Raw genomic sequence first — 14,154 nt, 5'->3', positions numbered from 1 at the left:
CCGCGCTTGGTGTGCTCGCCGCGCCGGGGAGAGCTGCCCGAGACGGAGCCAGCCCGCCGGCGCCAAGCCGCCGAGCGCCTGGCCGCGGAGCCCCGGAGTGCGGCACTTTGAACCCCAGGCGGCGGCAGCAGGACCCGAGAGCCAGGAGAGGGCGGACGGGGGACAAGGAGGCTCCGGGGAGCGACGAGGAGAGTCTCGGAGGAGGAGGCGGCGCGAGGACACCGGGGCCTCCTGCCGCCGCCGAGTCGGGGCGAGCAGCCCATGCGGGGAGGCTCGGTGGACAGCAGCGGCCAGGGGAGGGGGCGCCGGCGGTCCCCGCATTAGCGAGCAGCTTGCGCCCCGGGAGGGCGAGAGCGCGCCGACCCGCTGGGGGCCCGCCGCCGCGCCGCCCTCCCCCGCGCTGTCAGCTCCGCCAGGCGCAGCCGCCGCGGCCGCAGCATCTTCTCCCCTGCGCCTCCGCCAGCCCGAGGAAGTCCCGCCTAGGGCCCCCGGGAGCGCAGGAGGCAAGACCAGACTCCCCTCGAATACCCAGATGCGGAGGATTGGAGCCACCGAGCCAAAGCTTTCTGTGGATTAAAAAATACACGATTTTTTTTTTTTTTTTGGCAGAAGATAAGGAGAGGAAGACCAGCGGGGCTGTGCAAGGAAAGAAGGGGGGATGTAACTCGTGGATACGGTTTTCCACCCCTCAAACATCTTGTTCTACTTTGTAAACATTTTTTTTTTCTATCCCAGTTCCAGCCGGAGACCTCCGGGGTGCGAGGAGGTTGTGTTTTTCATTTTTGGTTTTGCATATTACATTCTTAGCTTTTGAGCGAGCCTTCTTATTTCATGCGGGGTGAAGTCCACTCGGCCCCTCCCCTGAGTCTTCGTGTGCACGGAATTCGAGGAGATCCGGTTACTAAGGATATAGAGGAAAAAAATAAATCCCGTGCCTGCTTTTTTTTTTTTAATTGCTTGCTTCTCCCCACCCCCAAATTAAGTTGCTTAGCAAGGGGGAAAGAGGCTTTCTCCTCCCTCCAACAGCCCGGCCGAACGCCTTTCGGTTTTTGCCCCCGCGGATCTTCTATGTAGAAAGCCGAGGCTGGCGAGCCCGACACTCGGGAGCCGCTGCGGGGGGGCCTCTATTTGGGGAGGCGCCGACGGGGGCAGGCTTGGTCGCCCCCAGGGAAGCGGCGGCAGCTTTCCTCCGGGGCGCGCCGGGGCCCGAGAGCCGCGCAGGGCGCGGGCCGCGCGGGGTGGGGCAGCCGGAGCGCAGGCCCCCGAGCTCCGGCGGGCGCCCCCGGGCCCCCGCGCGCGCCCCGGCCTCTGGGAGACTGGCGCATGCCACGGAGCGCCCCTCGGGCCGCCGCCGCTCCTGCCCGGGCCCCTGCTGCTGCTGCTGTCGCCTGCGCCTGCTGCCCCAACTCGGCGCCCGACTTCTTCATGGTGTGCGGAGGTCATGTTCGCTCCTTAGCCGGCAAACGACGTTTCTCCTCGCTTCCTCGCCCCGCATGTTCAGGACCAAACGATCTGCGCTCGTCCGGCGTCTCTGGAGGAGCCGTGCGCCCGGCGGCGAGGACGAGGAGGAGGGCGCGGGGGGAGGCGGCGGAGGAGGAGAGCCGAGGGGGGAAGGGGCGACGGACGCCCGGGCGCATGGGGCCGGCGGCGGCGGCGCGGGCAGGGCTGGCTGCTGCATGGGCAAGGCAGTCAGAGGTGCCAAAGGTCACCACCATCCCCATCCCCCAACCGCGGGCGCCGGCGCAGCCGGGGGCGCTGAGGCGGATTTGAAGGCGCTCACGCACTCGGTGCTGAAGAAACTGAAGGAGCGGCAGCTGGAGCTGCTGCTCCAGGCCGTGGAGTCCCGCGGCGGGACCCGCACCGCGTGCCTCCTGCTTCCCGGCCGCCTTGACTGCAGACTGGGCCCGGGGGCGCCCGCCGGCGCGCAGCCCGCGCAGCCGCCCTCGGCTTACTCGCTCCCCCTCCTGCTGTGCAAAGTGTTCAGGTGGCCGGATCTCAGGCATTCCTCGGAAGTCAAGAGGCTGTGTTGCTGTGAATCTTACGGGAAAATCAACCCTGAGCTGGTGTGCTGCAACCCCCATCACCTTAGCCGACTCTGCGAACTAGGTAAGAAGTTCTGCGACCACCCTCTTCAACCCCCGCGCTCAGATGGTTGAATAAAAGCCCCAGTGCGCTGTGTGTTTTTGCAGCCACCTCTCCAGGGGGAAGTGTGCATCCCCTTCTGGCAGGAGACTTGGGAAAAGGCAGAGAAGGGACAGGGACATTCCCTGGGGCTTCCCTTCCAGGTTCTTATCTGTTGCCCCGAGGGAGGCTGTGGCATTGTTCGTGCACACGCTGCACAGACCTGCGGGTAGAAATTAGGCACCCTCATTTCCGCATCAGTAAGGGGATGCAGAGAAAAGGTGGGGGAGGGGGGGTTCACCCCTATCCCGCACCCGGAAAGGCGTTGAGGTGTGTGGCCGAGTTGGCCTCGGTCCAAGCCCGCCAAGGAAGGCTGGGAGAAGCAAGGAGTTGTAAAGGCTGCAAAGTCTTTTCTCTCTTAGTAAACAAGGAGAGTCACGACGGGCACAAGTGGCCCCGATTCTGCCGTGGGCGCTCAGCTTTGGGGCTCGGGGTCAAAGACGGTTAGGATGGGAGGCCGAACTTGATAATCCCCCCCAACTCTGCCAGCACGGGAGTGAAACAAAAACAGTCAGGCGAAGTTGGGTCTCCCTACTTTTTCCAGAACAGAAAAGCATAGAATGCCTATTAACTTGGCCCCCAGCGCCTCGGTGTTGCTGCTGCCCCTTTCAGCGCTGGGGCCTGGGCTGCGCGGCTGAGACCCGGAGCCTCCGTCCCTTTATCCTCTCAGCCACCTCCACTCCTTCACGTCTGTGCCCGGGGTGGGCCATGGTACACCCTAGGTCATCAGAGCCCAGCGCCTCCAGACTCCCTCCCGCTCGAGTTCACTAGAATACTTTTGGGGCGCGCCTCCCGGGTGGGCTGGGCCAGGGGAGCCCGGCGGCGGGGGCGGAGGGAAATTGCGCCCGGGGGTGGGGGGGTGCTCGGAGGGTGCCTTGTCGCCCCCCGCCCTTGAACTGTGCAGTGCGATGCCCCGTTAAGCCGCGGCCAAGCCGGTGGTTTCCAGCCGGGCTGGCCGAACGCGGCGGCGACGGCCGCAGACGTGGAGGAGCGGAGCGCCGGGGCTGGCGCCAGGCGGCCTCTTTTGTTTATCTGACAGCTAAATATCAAGGCAATCACCGCCTCGCGGCCCTGCCTCCAACCCCCACAGCTAAGACAAACAGTTGGGCTCAAAGAATGCCTCTGTTATCGTAAGTTTCTATCTCTCTTTCTCATGGCGCGGCCTTTATTTTCTCTTACTTTTTAAATTCCAGAGTCTCCCCCTCCTCCTTACTCCAGATACCCGATGGATTTTCTCAAACCAACTGGTGAGTAGATGCTTTTAAAAATACCCTTCCTTTCTGAAGTTAGATTCGGAGCTTCTAGGACTCGGGTTTTCTTTCTAGGCAGTGGACGAGAGAGGGATGGGTTATGGCAAGCTGGTTATATAGGTTTCATCTTTTGGAAATTTGGTGGATTTTTCTCAGTTTTTGTTGTGACTGGATTTTTTTTTTTTTTTTACGGAGGTATTTCCTAGATGAGCTTTACATTGTGTTCCTTTTTTACGTGTTTGCACTCCATCACCGAAATTGGCGTGGCCTTAGCACGTGGAAGCCTTGATCCACGCATAAGGGTCTTGGGAGCCAAATAGGACAGGTTGATGGGAAAATTTGGAGACTGCTTTATGAGCGCCAGGAGAGGCAGTGGGAAGAATGGCTAATTGGATGGAAGCAAAGACTTTGGAGAAAGGTTTTAGAAAGTTTAAGAAGTAAAGGCCATAGCACCCTTAATTGGTTTCCCTCACCCTTCTAGTCACCTCCAAGTCAGCGTTCTCCAGGGGTTTCTCAGAATTCTTGGTTGGGGCCATAAAAGTTTTTAGCATAGCTCTGCATGCCTTTTGCTTTGTAACTGAATCGCCCTGGGCCAGGGCAGAAGCCCAGTTGAGACTGGCACCAGCTCTGTTGTGGTTGTCTGCATTCAGCTTCTGGCTGGCAGCACGGGGCTCACCGGGTGGATTTAACAGTGGGAGGGGGAAGAGGGTCAGCAAAACTGAGATGTGCGGATGACGACAGGGAGGAACCCCAGTTTCTAGGAGCCCCTTCTTGTCCTGTGAAATTCATTTACTGATAGTAAGGATTGTAACTTTTGTCTGTGTGCCTATCTACTGATGCCTAAGGGTGGTAAAGCTGGTGGCGACATTTTTATTTTTGCCAAGGTTCTGGGAGAAGTGAAGGGTTGGGCACCATTTAGCTTCTGGAATTCTACAAGTTCTTCCGCCTCCTGAGTTTTGGCTGTTGGGCCTTTCCCCCCACTAATTAAAAGTTTTGCTGGGGCGTTGTCATAAATTAAATACTTTAATGAATGGTGTACGCGAAGCCCATACTCTGCAGCCAGCCCTCCCAGGACTCACCGGCTCCCTCAAGTTGGGAAGGCGTTGCTGCTTGCTCCGCTGCCTGTCTAATAAGTGGCCTGCAAAACGTGATATTTTGCTTTCGATTTACAAAACACCAGATAAATGGTCATTAATGAGGGAGATAACCAGCTCTCTGTATGGGGAACAAACGCTAACAGAAATTACCAAGCTCTGTTTTCCCAAAGAGTGTGACTTGACTAGGCTTTTTGGTTTAAATAAGACTCAAGAGTTTTTCGTGAGGTTAGTCCTCAAAGGGTCCATCTCTGCCCTTTTTTTTGTTTGTTTGTTTTTCCTTCCATATGCAAATTTGCAGGTTTTCCTTAAGAGAGCAAGAAATAGAACAGTCATCTTGGCCCTGGAGGTAAAGATTGTGTTCCCAGCAACCTCCTCAGTCCATAGACAAGAAGGGCCACATTCTCTTGGGTTTCCTGTAAAGACAGATACTGGGCTAAATCTATTAGCAGGATTTAAGCAGTCATTCTGCCAGGCCAGGACCTCATTTTCAGAGAGTGGAGTGATATATTTATTCATTAGCAAGTGTTGACATTAGGTAGCAAAATGTGTGTAAACAGAGAAGGCACAAAGAAGGGAATGTGCCATTTCCAAGGGGGAGAAAAATCCCCCAGATCAGCCAATAGGAAGTGATTAACCTGCTAATCGGAAACTCAAACAGCTGGTTACTCACCCAAAACGTTTTGTTTAAAACAAAACAAAAAAAGGAATGAAAAAAGACTCTGTTATGTAAGAACACGAGAGGGTAACAGACAAAGCCCCCGTGAAAGAGTGCAGAGTGCGTCCTGTTGCATTGGAAAGTGGCCAAGTCTGGGACTGGCGGAGGCCTGGGGACAAGAGTAGGGGTGGAGGGGCTCCAGGACAGGTCTAGGGGTGTCTGAGGCAGATCTGGGGCTAGTGGAGCCCTGGGACAGGTCTGGAAGTTCAGGGATGGTTTCGATGGCATTGAGGCTAGGAGCACTGAGGCTAGACCCACAGATGGGGTGTTGCCTCAGGTGTTCACCCCCACCTTGTATATGGAAGAGTTTTTGGCTTAGGAATTTAGATCAGCCCTTACATTCTTAAGTTTCTAAGCCCTAGGTTGAATTTTTGGTCTTGGGGTGAGAACCAGGCATAAGGCTTTTCAGTGGACATCTATTAAACTCTTAACCAGTTGTACAACTAAGGGAATCCTTTTGTGAAGTTTCTTGGGAAGAGACCATGAGAAGCAGGCTTGGGCCTGGTACCCCACAGCCTGTGGAGGAACTTGAAGGCTAAAGGCAGGCAGCCCCATTTTGCTAGGGTTAAGCCACTTGAGGGCCTGGCCTTTGTACACCTGGGTCCTCGGTGGACCAAGACCAGCAGGATCTTCTGGGAAGGAGTGTTAGACACAACTGAATCTAAGGGCAAGGTGGCTGTGCCTTTTGACTATGACTCAGGAACTCCATTCCATAAGGGATAAGAACATGCCATTCAACAATAGGTCTCAGTTTGTGGCACGGGAAGCTGCGGGTGGGAATTGCTGTGCGGACTCTGCCTACTGTGTCTAGCTCTGAATGTCTGAAAGGCTTGAAAAGGGCATGGGGACGTTGTTGGACAAGGCAGCCAGGTGGCCAGTGGCCATTGACAGAAGAGTCTCCAAAGTTTCGTTGAGGAGTCTGGCCCTGTTTTAATTCAGGCCACTCAGTTAACTTTTTCAGGCCTTGTTTTAAATCCAGGTGATGGATGGGTTAGATTCAGTGATGTACGCATTCATTCATTGGTTCATTCATTCATCTGCAGCCAGGGTGATGTGCTCACCCTAAAATCTGATGATTCCCATCCAGTGGATTGCTTTTCTGTAACTAGAGTTCATTGAGTTGTGTGTTGTGTGAACTATTTATGGCAGAGCTGGGGCACTTGGGATCTGTTGTTGATGGTGGTGTGGCTCCTGTGTCCCAGACAGTACTTAGGAAGCTTACAGCTAACTCGATAGGAGTATCCTGGCTCTCCTGCAAACATTCTCTTAGTTAGAGAAGCTCAGTGGGACTCCTGACTCCCTCACCTTGTACTTGTTCTCAACAGTTCATTTCTTGGTTGCTCCTCCAGCTTGGGTTTTGAGGATTTTGCTGAAGCTGCTTAGATCCCTGAGTGGCGCAGTTTGCACTTGACTATCAACCTAAAGGTTGGCAGTTCCCACCCAGCCAGTGGCATCATGGAAGAAAGGCCTGGCTTCTGTAAAGACTACAGCCAAGAAAACCCCATGGAGCGGTTCTACTCTGTAACACACGGGGTCGCCATGAGTCACAATTGACTCCGCAGCAATGGAGTTTGGCTTTGGTTTGGATGGAGCTGCTAGGAGAAGGGAACACCTTTTTTTCTCCCGTAGAACCTAGCACTTCACAATGTTCGGCAATGGTGGCGGAAGAGAGCCAGGAATGGCTAGAGTTTCTGTGTGTCTGCCAGCCTGGGCTTTGGGGAGTGGGAGACACAGGCAGACGTTGAGACCCTGACTTTGGACATCTGTCTTCGCGGAGTCTTTTTATGGGTGAGGGATGGAGACCTGGCCCCATTGACCTTTACAAGCCTGGCGGTAGCTTGAGGCCAGTTTGGATGCTGAAGGCTGTCTCAGTCTAGACGCCTCCAAGGAAGAGGGTTGGGACTCTGGCCTGACTGGGGAGGAAGAGCCGTGGGATAGGAGCTCCCAGGGGTGCAACCCAACTCACTGGGTGGCCCCTTGGGCTAGTCAGCGATGCCTCAGTTTACCTGGATGCATGTTGAACAGGTATATTTTGCTACTTCACAAGGGTGGTAGGGAGGCCTAATTAATGTTTGTAAATCCCTCCGGAGATCAAAGGCGCTGTAGAAGGGCAGAGTACCATTTCATAAAAACGCTTGTGGTTGCCAGTGCAGAGCTGGCTTACCTTTGATCTGAGACGGCTGACACTCTGGATGTGGTCCCTGCTCTGCCTGGAGATGCCGGGCTTTTCCTTTGAAACACACCTTGTTCCTGGGATTCCGCCAGCCAGAGCTCGATGGGGCGTGGCTGTGGATAAGTCATCACATTTAATACGGGGGTGTCTTCCTTTTTGGGGGTGGGTGGAGGACAAGGTTGAGAAGCCTATCTCTAGCACACGGCGAAGGCCATCAAAGTAGTTTAGAAAGTGTAGGGTATACACCATTTAGCAAGTAACTCCATTTCCTGCCTCCCCCTATTGTTTTCCATTTGATTAAGTGTATCCTGTAAAACTGTATATTCCTGTTAGGAATTATACTTTACCCTGATAAAGTGAGATTACACACACAGTCCTCTCTCTCCCCCTTGCCTGCCGCCACCACTCCGCCATCTCCCCCTCTTCCTCCCTGATACTGTTCAGGAGAGTTCTCGAAAAGTTACTCTTCCAGCCTGGGAGAGAATGCTGGAGAGGGAGGAGCCCTGGATTCCAGAGAGAATCTCAGGGTTAAGGGGCGGCAGCAGTAGCCCAGGGGTGGTTTGGGGCTTTCTGTAGGCCAGCTTAGAGCCCCACCACCCTCGCTTTATCAGGAAATGGAGGCAGCTGCTGCCACCACAGGGCACCCATGGGCTACTTGCTTCAGGGCTGGTCCTTGCTTTGGCTTCCATGTTTGCCAGTTTGGCCAAGTTGTTTCAAGTAGAAACTGGTAATACACACTTCAGAGACATCCTGCTAGTGGCCTGGGGTGGGAGGACTGGATGCTGTATGACTGGATTCCGTCGAATTTGAGATTTGAGTACTTTGCTGTACTTAAGTTATATGAAACATCCTGGCGTGTTTGCTGTGGAGCTGGGGCACACCTTTCCTGAACCAGAATTTCTGTATGGACTTCAGTAAATTTGGCATTGGTAGTAGTGAATGATAAGTTAACGGGGTTTTGTGTATTTTTGTTTTGTGGGACTACTTAGTTGTAGTTCACGGGCATCATTTTTTCTTTAAATTGTTTGGAGGGAGGTGTAAAATCTGTTTCTCGGCTGGAATTGGAATTACCTGCATTGATATTTAGGTTACTGCGTTGAGTACCTGAGGGTGACAGGAAGTTGTAGAGAAGTTTATGGTGTAGTTAGGGCACATAGGAACTGAATAAATACATCGATCAATAAAGACAGGAGAAGAAAACTCCAAGTTCTGGTGCCAGAAAGATTTTATAGGAACAGAGGGCAGGGATCCTTGCAGATCTGGGGTCGTCTGGAAAGGCTTGGAGGTTTGGATGAGGCCTTGGAGGACGTAGAACACTGTCCACTAGGCTTGGAGCCTTGCTGAGATGTTCTCTGTCGTGATTCTGGTGGTGGTCACGCAGGTGTGTGTATATGTATTGCTGTCAAGTTGATTTCCAACTTCTGGTGACTGCTCTATATGTTAGAATAAAACTGCTCTATAGGATTTTCTTGGCTGTACTCTTTGTGGAAGCAGATCTCCAGGCCTTTCTTCTGTGGTGCACCTGGGTAGGTTTGAACTGCAAACCTTTAGGTTAGTAGTTGAGTGCAAACCTTTTGCCCCACCCAGGAACCGTACATAGGTATATGCTGCATGCCGTTGAGTTGATTCCAGCTCTTAGCAACCCTATATGACAGAGTAGAACTGCACAATAGGGTTTCCTAGGCTGTACTCTTTATTGGAGCAGATCACCAGGTCTTTTTTCTTATGGATCGGCTGGTGGGTTCGAGCCACTGACCTTTCAGTTATCAGCTAAGCACTTAACCATTGTACCACCAGGGCTCCTTACATAGGTGTATACCAAAACCAAAAATTCATTGAGTTACACTTGAGATTTCAATACTTTCCTGTACTTGTCAGTCTTAAGAAACTCCTAAAGAACTGGAAAGTCGGTCTTCACAAAGAAGAGCGAGACGTTACCCGTGGGACTGACAGAGAGGCCTCTGGGTTCAGCCAGGCTTTGCCCTTGATTTTCTCTGGAAAAGATGTGGGGGAGACATAGCAGCCAGGCTTGAGAAAGTAGTACCTAAACCTGCTTTGACCTTGGGAACTACCTGATTTCCTCAATGGGGAACTTGTAATAAAAGAGACATTCCAGCCAGTCTGTGATTGAGCCTGACTTGACTAATGATTAACTGCCTGCCCAGAGCCCAGACGGGTGACAAGGTGCTGTGGTCTGTCTTATGATGGGCAGCGAAGCCTGAGCAGACCATTAATCAGCATCGTGGCGGCGAGTCAGCCGCCTGGAATGTGTGGTCTCCTTTAATGCTGCTTAGAATGTGCTTAAAAATTAATCTTGGTGTTTTGATTTATTTATTTGCATATTTATCCGTCTCTCCTTTTTGGATCCGCAGCAGATTGTCCAGATGCTGTGCCTTCCTCCGCTGAAACAGGGGGAACGAATTATCTGGCCCCTGGGGGGCTTTCAGGTAAGATGCTTTGTCTTATTTTCTTGGCAATTCCAAGCTGTCTTGAAATCATGGGAGGTTGGCAGAATGGAGGTGGCTCCTGCCACCTCAGCCGGTCTGGAATTCGTCTTCATTGTTGCATGTGTTATATTGGGTGGATCCTTGGTGACTTGATGGTGTCCTTCAGTGCCTTCCATGTGAGGACAGTGGGGACCTGCCCCACAGATGGGGGCATGGGGGCCAATTGGGGACTACTTGTGTTCTGTGCGGTACTTTGTGGTTGTTTTTTGAGAAGCTCCTGGCTTGAGGGGCTTCCACTTGGTGACTTTGGTAAGTTTAAACTCTCTTTTGCTCTTGCCATCTGTGGGTATGGTGTCTTGAAGGGACTAGATCCGTCTTTTGATAATTTGTTGAAGACAGATCCTAAGGGTAGGATATGGGTTCAGAGTAGATGGCCTTTCAGCTTCCCTGCATGTCTTAAGCTGCGGGACTCAGGAGCGCCTGTTTGGGGACGAAGGTGACACTGCGGTTAGCCAGGAGGGTTGGGTTATCCTCAGGGCTCACAGACGTGAGTGAGAGTCTGGAATGCCAGTGTTCCTCAGGAGGATTATGGGATTGGATGAGGTGAAGTGGGTAAGCCAGACCATCCTTGCCCCTGCGGGGACATTAGAGGATGATGAGAAACTTAGAGAAACTCTTTGGCAGTGGAAGTGGGAGGCATTTTCATTTTTTCGAAAGACGCCCATTTCCACCTGTGTTTCTCAACCCCACAGTATGTCATCACTGGATTTTCTAAGTACTGGCTGAAGCAAGAGGGGAAGTAACCTTAAAAAACAGAAAAATTCCTGCAGCGTTCTGGGTGTTTGGCATTTCTTGACTTTGGACATTGGTATGGAATCATGGCAGCGCAGATGGGAACTATCAGTGCGTTGTTGGGGGACTGTGGTGCACCCTCTTTTGCGAGGTGACCTCTTTGACTCACTCGTCAAAGCTGGGCTCCATTCATTTGGGACGGGTTTCTCCCGGGCACTCCTTTCCAGGAACTGAGCTTGCTGAGGATGTCTTTAGGGAGACCCTTGTTTGTTTTTATTTCGGTGCAATATATACTCTGTTATCTGAGAGAGAGAGGGTATTGTTTACTTAAAGCTTCTAATGAGAATTGAGCAGGAAAAAAAGGGACCCAGGGAGGGGGCAGCCGGACTAGGGGTAGACCTGTTAAGGAGTGCAATACCCTATGAATCGGGTCTTCTCTGTTTTGTAAGGCTGAATACGTTCCTGAAAGAAAGAAGGCCAAGGAGAGGAAAGGATCTGAGCAGGATGGCACACTCGGGGTGTTGTTAGATGGTTGTATCTTTTAAATTCTGGATGTGCTGGGAGGAGCCCCGGCCCCTCTGAACCACATGAAATAAGCAAGGGAAGTGGTAGCTTTTGAAAGGGTGCTTTTCGGAAGGTTTGTTTTATTGATAACATCTTGTCTGTCTCCTCTGCTGGAGGAAATGACGAACTGGCTGAACCAGCGCCTCCTTACCGTCTGCAAGTGCTAAACATTGGGACCCACCCAGCCCTTTCTGAGATGGGTGGGCTTTCCGTTCCCAAAACCTTTTCTAGAAAGAAACTGGGGTAAAATAATTATTAATTGCCCTCCCCTAACAGGTAATTGCAGCCATTTAGATTAATGAGGGGGGCTGCTAGGGAGGGGTGGCATGTCTGAAGGGATTGCATGGTTTAACAAAACTGCACACACGCACACACACACACACACACACAAAAAAACCTAGAGCCTCCACATGAAAGAGCATTTGTTTTGAATTTTAGCTCTTGATTTACTAATTCCCAGGGCTTCAAAGTTTGAGCTCTTTCTTCTTTCCGTTCGGAGTTGGAGCAGCGCATTAATAATGTGTGTGAGGGGGAGGTCGTAGAAATGGCTGTTTGGGTAGATGTCACTGGGTTGGGGATGTTTGGAGGGGAGGGGATGGGCACTGAGACAATCTAGGTCTACATTCTGAGTAGCAAGAATGGCCCCAGAAGGAGGATTTTAGTAGCCTGGGTCCAGGGCCAAGGGTTTTGCGAATGGAGAAAGCCCAGACCTCCTCCTTTTTAGAAGTTGATCTTTCCATGGGGGGGTGGGGGAGGCTGGGTGTGCCTGCCTTGCAGAGGATGAGGCCAGTGGCCCCAGAGAGGGTTGTTGTGGTGGCTGAAGGAGGCAGGGCTGTGGATAGGGACCGGGTTAGCAGAGCAGGAGGGTAGAAACCAGGCCTGCTTTGCCAAGGGGGTGGGGAGGAAGGCAAGTGGAGCCTCAAGGTGGGGTGCAGTGAAGAGGTCTGCAGGGTCCCCCCCCCGCCCCGCCCCGAGAAATAACCACTCTGAGTGTCTCTTTCACAGGCCCCGTGTGCTGATTTCCTTCCTGTCCTGCCCTGGCTGAGAGCTGCCCTTCATGAATGGGGCTCAGTTTTAGGGTGGGAGGAAGGTCGGCAGCAGAGCCAGATCTTGATTCTTTTGGCAAAGGAAGAAGGGAAGGGAAAAAAAGGCGAATGTGAAAATGTGGTGCCTCTGTGGTGGGGGTGGGGGCATGCTCAAAGTAATGCCCCTCCAGAAATGCTGGGTGACTCCAGGGCTGGCCCGTCCTTTTCCTGCCCCCTTGAAAGGGGGCAGGGAGGACCGGGAGTGGGCGACCAAGGAGCGCGGCTGGAATTCCAGCATGGAGATGGGCCCCCTCCTCAGGCTTGCGAGGCCACACCCCATGCCTGCACGTTTCCTCAGAGGGGAAAACGTTTTTAGAAGGCAGTCACTCGGTTCCAGGAGATTGTGCTTACATTTCTGACAGCCGGCTCTCCGAGACAGATGGATGGCTCTGTCTGGGCGAGCGAGCACGTGCTTATGTGTGTGTGCGCGCACGCAGACATACAGATAGACTGTCCCATTCACAGACAGATGCCTATGGCAGGCTTGGGGAAAGGCGTTGGGGGGGGGGGGACGAGTCCCTCGCACACAGGGTCAAGTGACATCAGGGCAGCCTCTCAGTGAGGATGTGGGCTTATGGGGGTAGGGGGTGAAATTGTTGGATTGGGTATGTCTGTCTTTTGAAAGGCATGAAACAGGGCCCTGGGGGAAGTTGTCTCTTTTGCAGACTCCATCTGGGGTTTTTGGGGGCTTTCATTTAGTCCGTCTGCTGTCCTGGTTTGGGTGGGTTGAAGGACCACCCCCTCCCTTGAGAGCTCTAGGTTATTCAGCTGCACACCCATCCGCCACCTCCTCCTTTATATGTCTGGAGCCAGCTGGGCAGGGCTTGGAGGCTAGCAGCCACTTGTAGTTAGTTATTCAGAATTCAAGGAGGGAAGTGGGTGGCAGTGGAGACCTAAGTCCTGAGGTATCTTTTGGGGGCTTGAGAGAACCCTGACTCTTGGCTGTGCAAAGGCGTGCTTATTGAAGCGACGTCCTACCAAACCACGGGTGACCAGCTCCTTTGCTGAGGTCTGAAGATTGAGTTTCGGCTTCTAGTTCCCAGGTCTGGGTGATGGGCGTGTCCTTCAGCCAGCATCCACTTCAGGAATGTCTCTCCCCTCCTCTCTGATCCCGGCTGGCATCTGTGTTAGCCTCAGAGGGGAGCCTTCAAAAATACCTCTATATCCTCAATGTGCGGCTCTGGCTCAGTCCACAGTCAATTTGGGCTTCAAACCAAGCAGCTTAGGGAAGATTGCTCCATCCTGTTTTAAGGAAAGTCATTCGGCTGCATGTGCCCAATTATTTATTGTCTGGCTTGGATGGGTGATAGCAAACTGGGAGTCTGGGCCTGGGTGCCTGTTGCAGTGTTTAATATGTCCTTCCTCTGGGAACCAGCAGCTTGTGGTTTCATTGAAGCCCCTCCTGCCAGGGGGTTGAGCTCAGCCCAGCTGGCAGTTCATCCAGGTGGCTAAGAGCATGGGCTCTGGGGAGGACCAGCACGTGTGACCGCAAGCAAGCTCCTTCTTCTGCCCTCCCCACCCCCAAGGCCACTGTGAGAAGTGACAGTCTGCATCTCGAGGCACACGATCCATGAGCTCAGTAAACACCAGCGTCATGACTTGGGGCTAGGGCCGGCTCACCTGGCGCACACCCACTCCTAGGTGAGGACCAGCCTGGGACAGAGGGTGTCTGCCTGCCTCTTCTGCAATGCCCCAGGTCACGAACTCACCTGGAGAAAGGCTTGCTGATAAAACCCGTTTTGTCCTGGAAAGAATGAGGCAGTCAGGCAGGGGTTAGACGCAGGGTGACAGCACTGGAAGCCTCTGGAGCAGATTTGGGCTGCTCTGCCGGCCAGACTAGATGGGCTGCT

At 53.2% G+C, this 14,154-nt stretch overlaps 1 protein-coding gene across 2 annotated transcripts in view; it reads left to right on the top strand.

Annotated features, from left to right (window-relative positions):
- The first annotated feature begins 293 nt into the window (after positions 1-293).
- SMAD7 (SMAD family member 7) overlaps positions 294-14,154 on the top strand; it is a 31,614-nt gene continuing 17,753 nt past the window's right edge. Inside the window, exons 1-3 of one of the 2 annotated variants that reach the window (XM_049900895.1) lie at positions 294-2,106; positions 3,375-3,428; positions 9,792-9,863. In XM_049900895.1, coding sequence (XP_049756852.1) covers positions 1,494-2,106; positions 3,375-3,428; positions 9,792-9,863 — 739 coding nt within the window. In that variant the 5' untranslated portion in view covers positions 294-1,493. Of the gene's footprint in view, positions 2,107-3,374; positions 3,429-9,788; positions 9,864-14,154 lie in introns of both variants that reach the window. The other variant, XM_049900894.1, reaches the window with a different exon arrangement.

The sequence above is a fragment of the Elephas maximus genome, chromosome 11 (genome assembly GCF_024166365.1).
Source record: "Elephas maximus indicus isolate mEleMax1 chromosome 11, mEleMax1 primary haplotype, whole genome shotgun sequence".
NCBI classification, from domain to species: domain Eukaryota; kingdom Metazoa; phylum Chordata; class Mammalia; order Proboscidea; family Elephantidae; genus Elephas; species Elephas maximus.
This window is presented reverse-complemented; position numbering and strand designations above follow the sequence as displayed.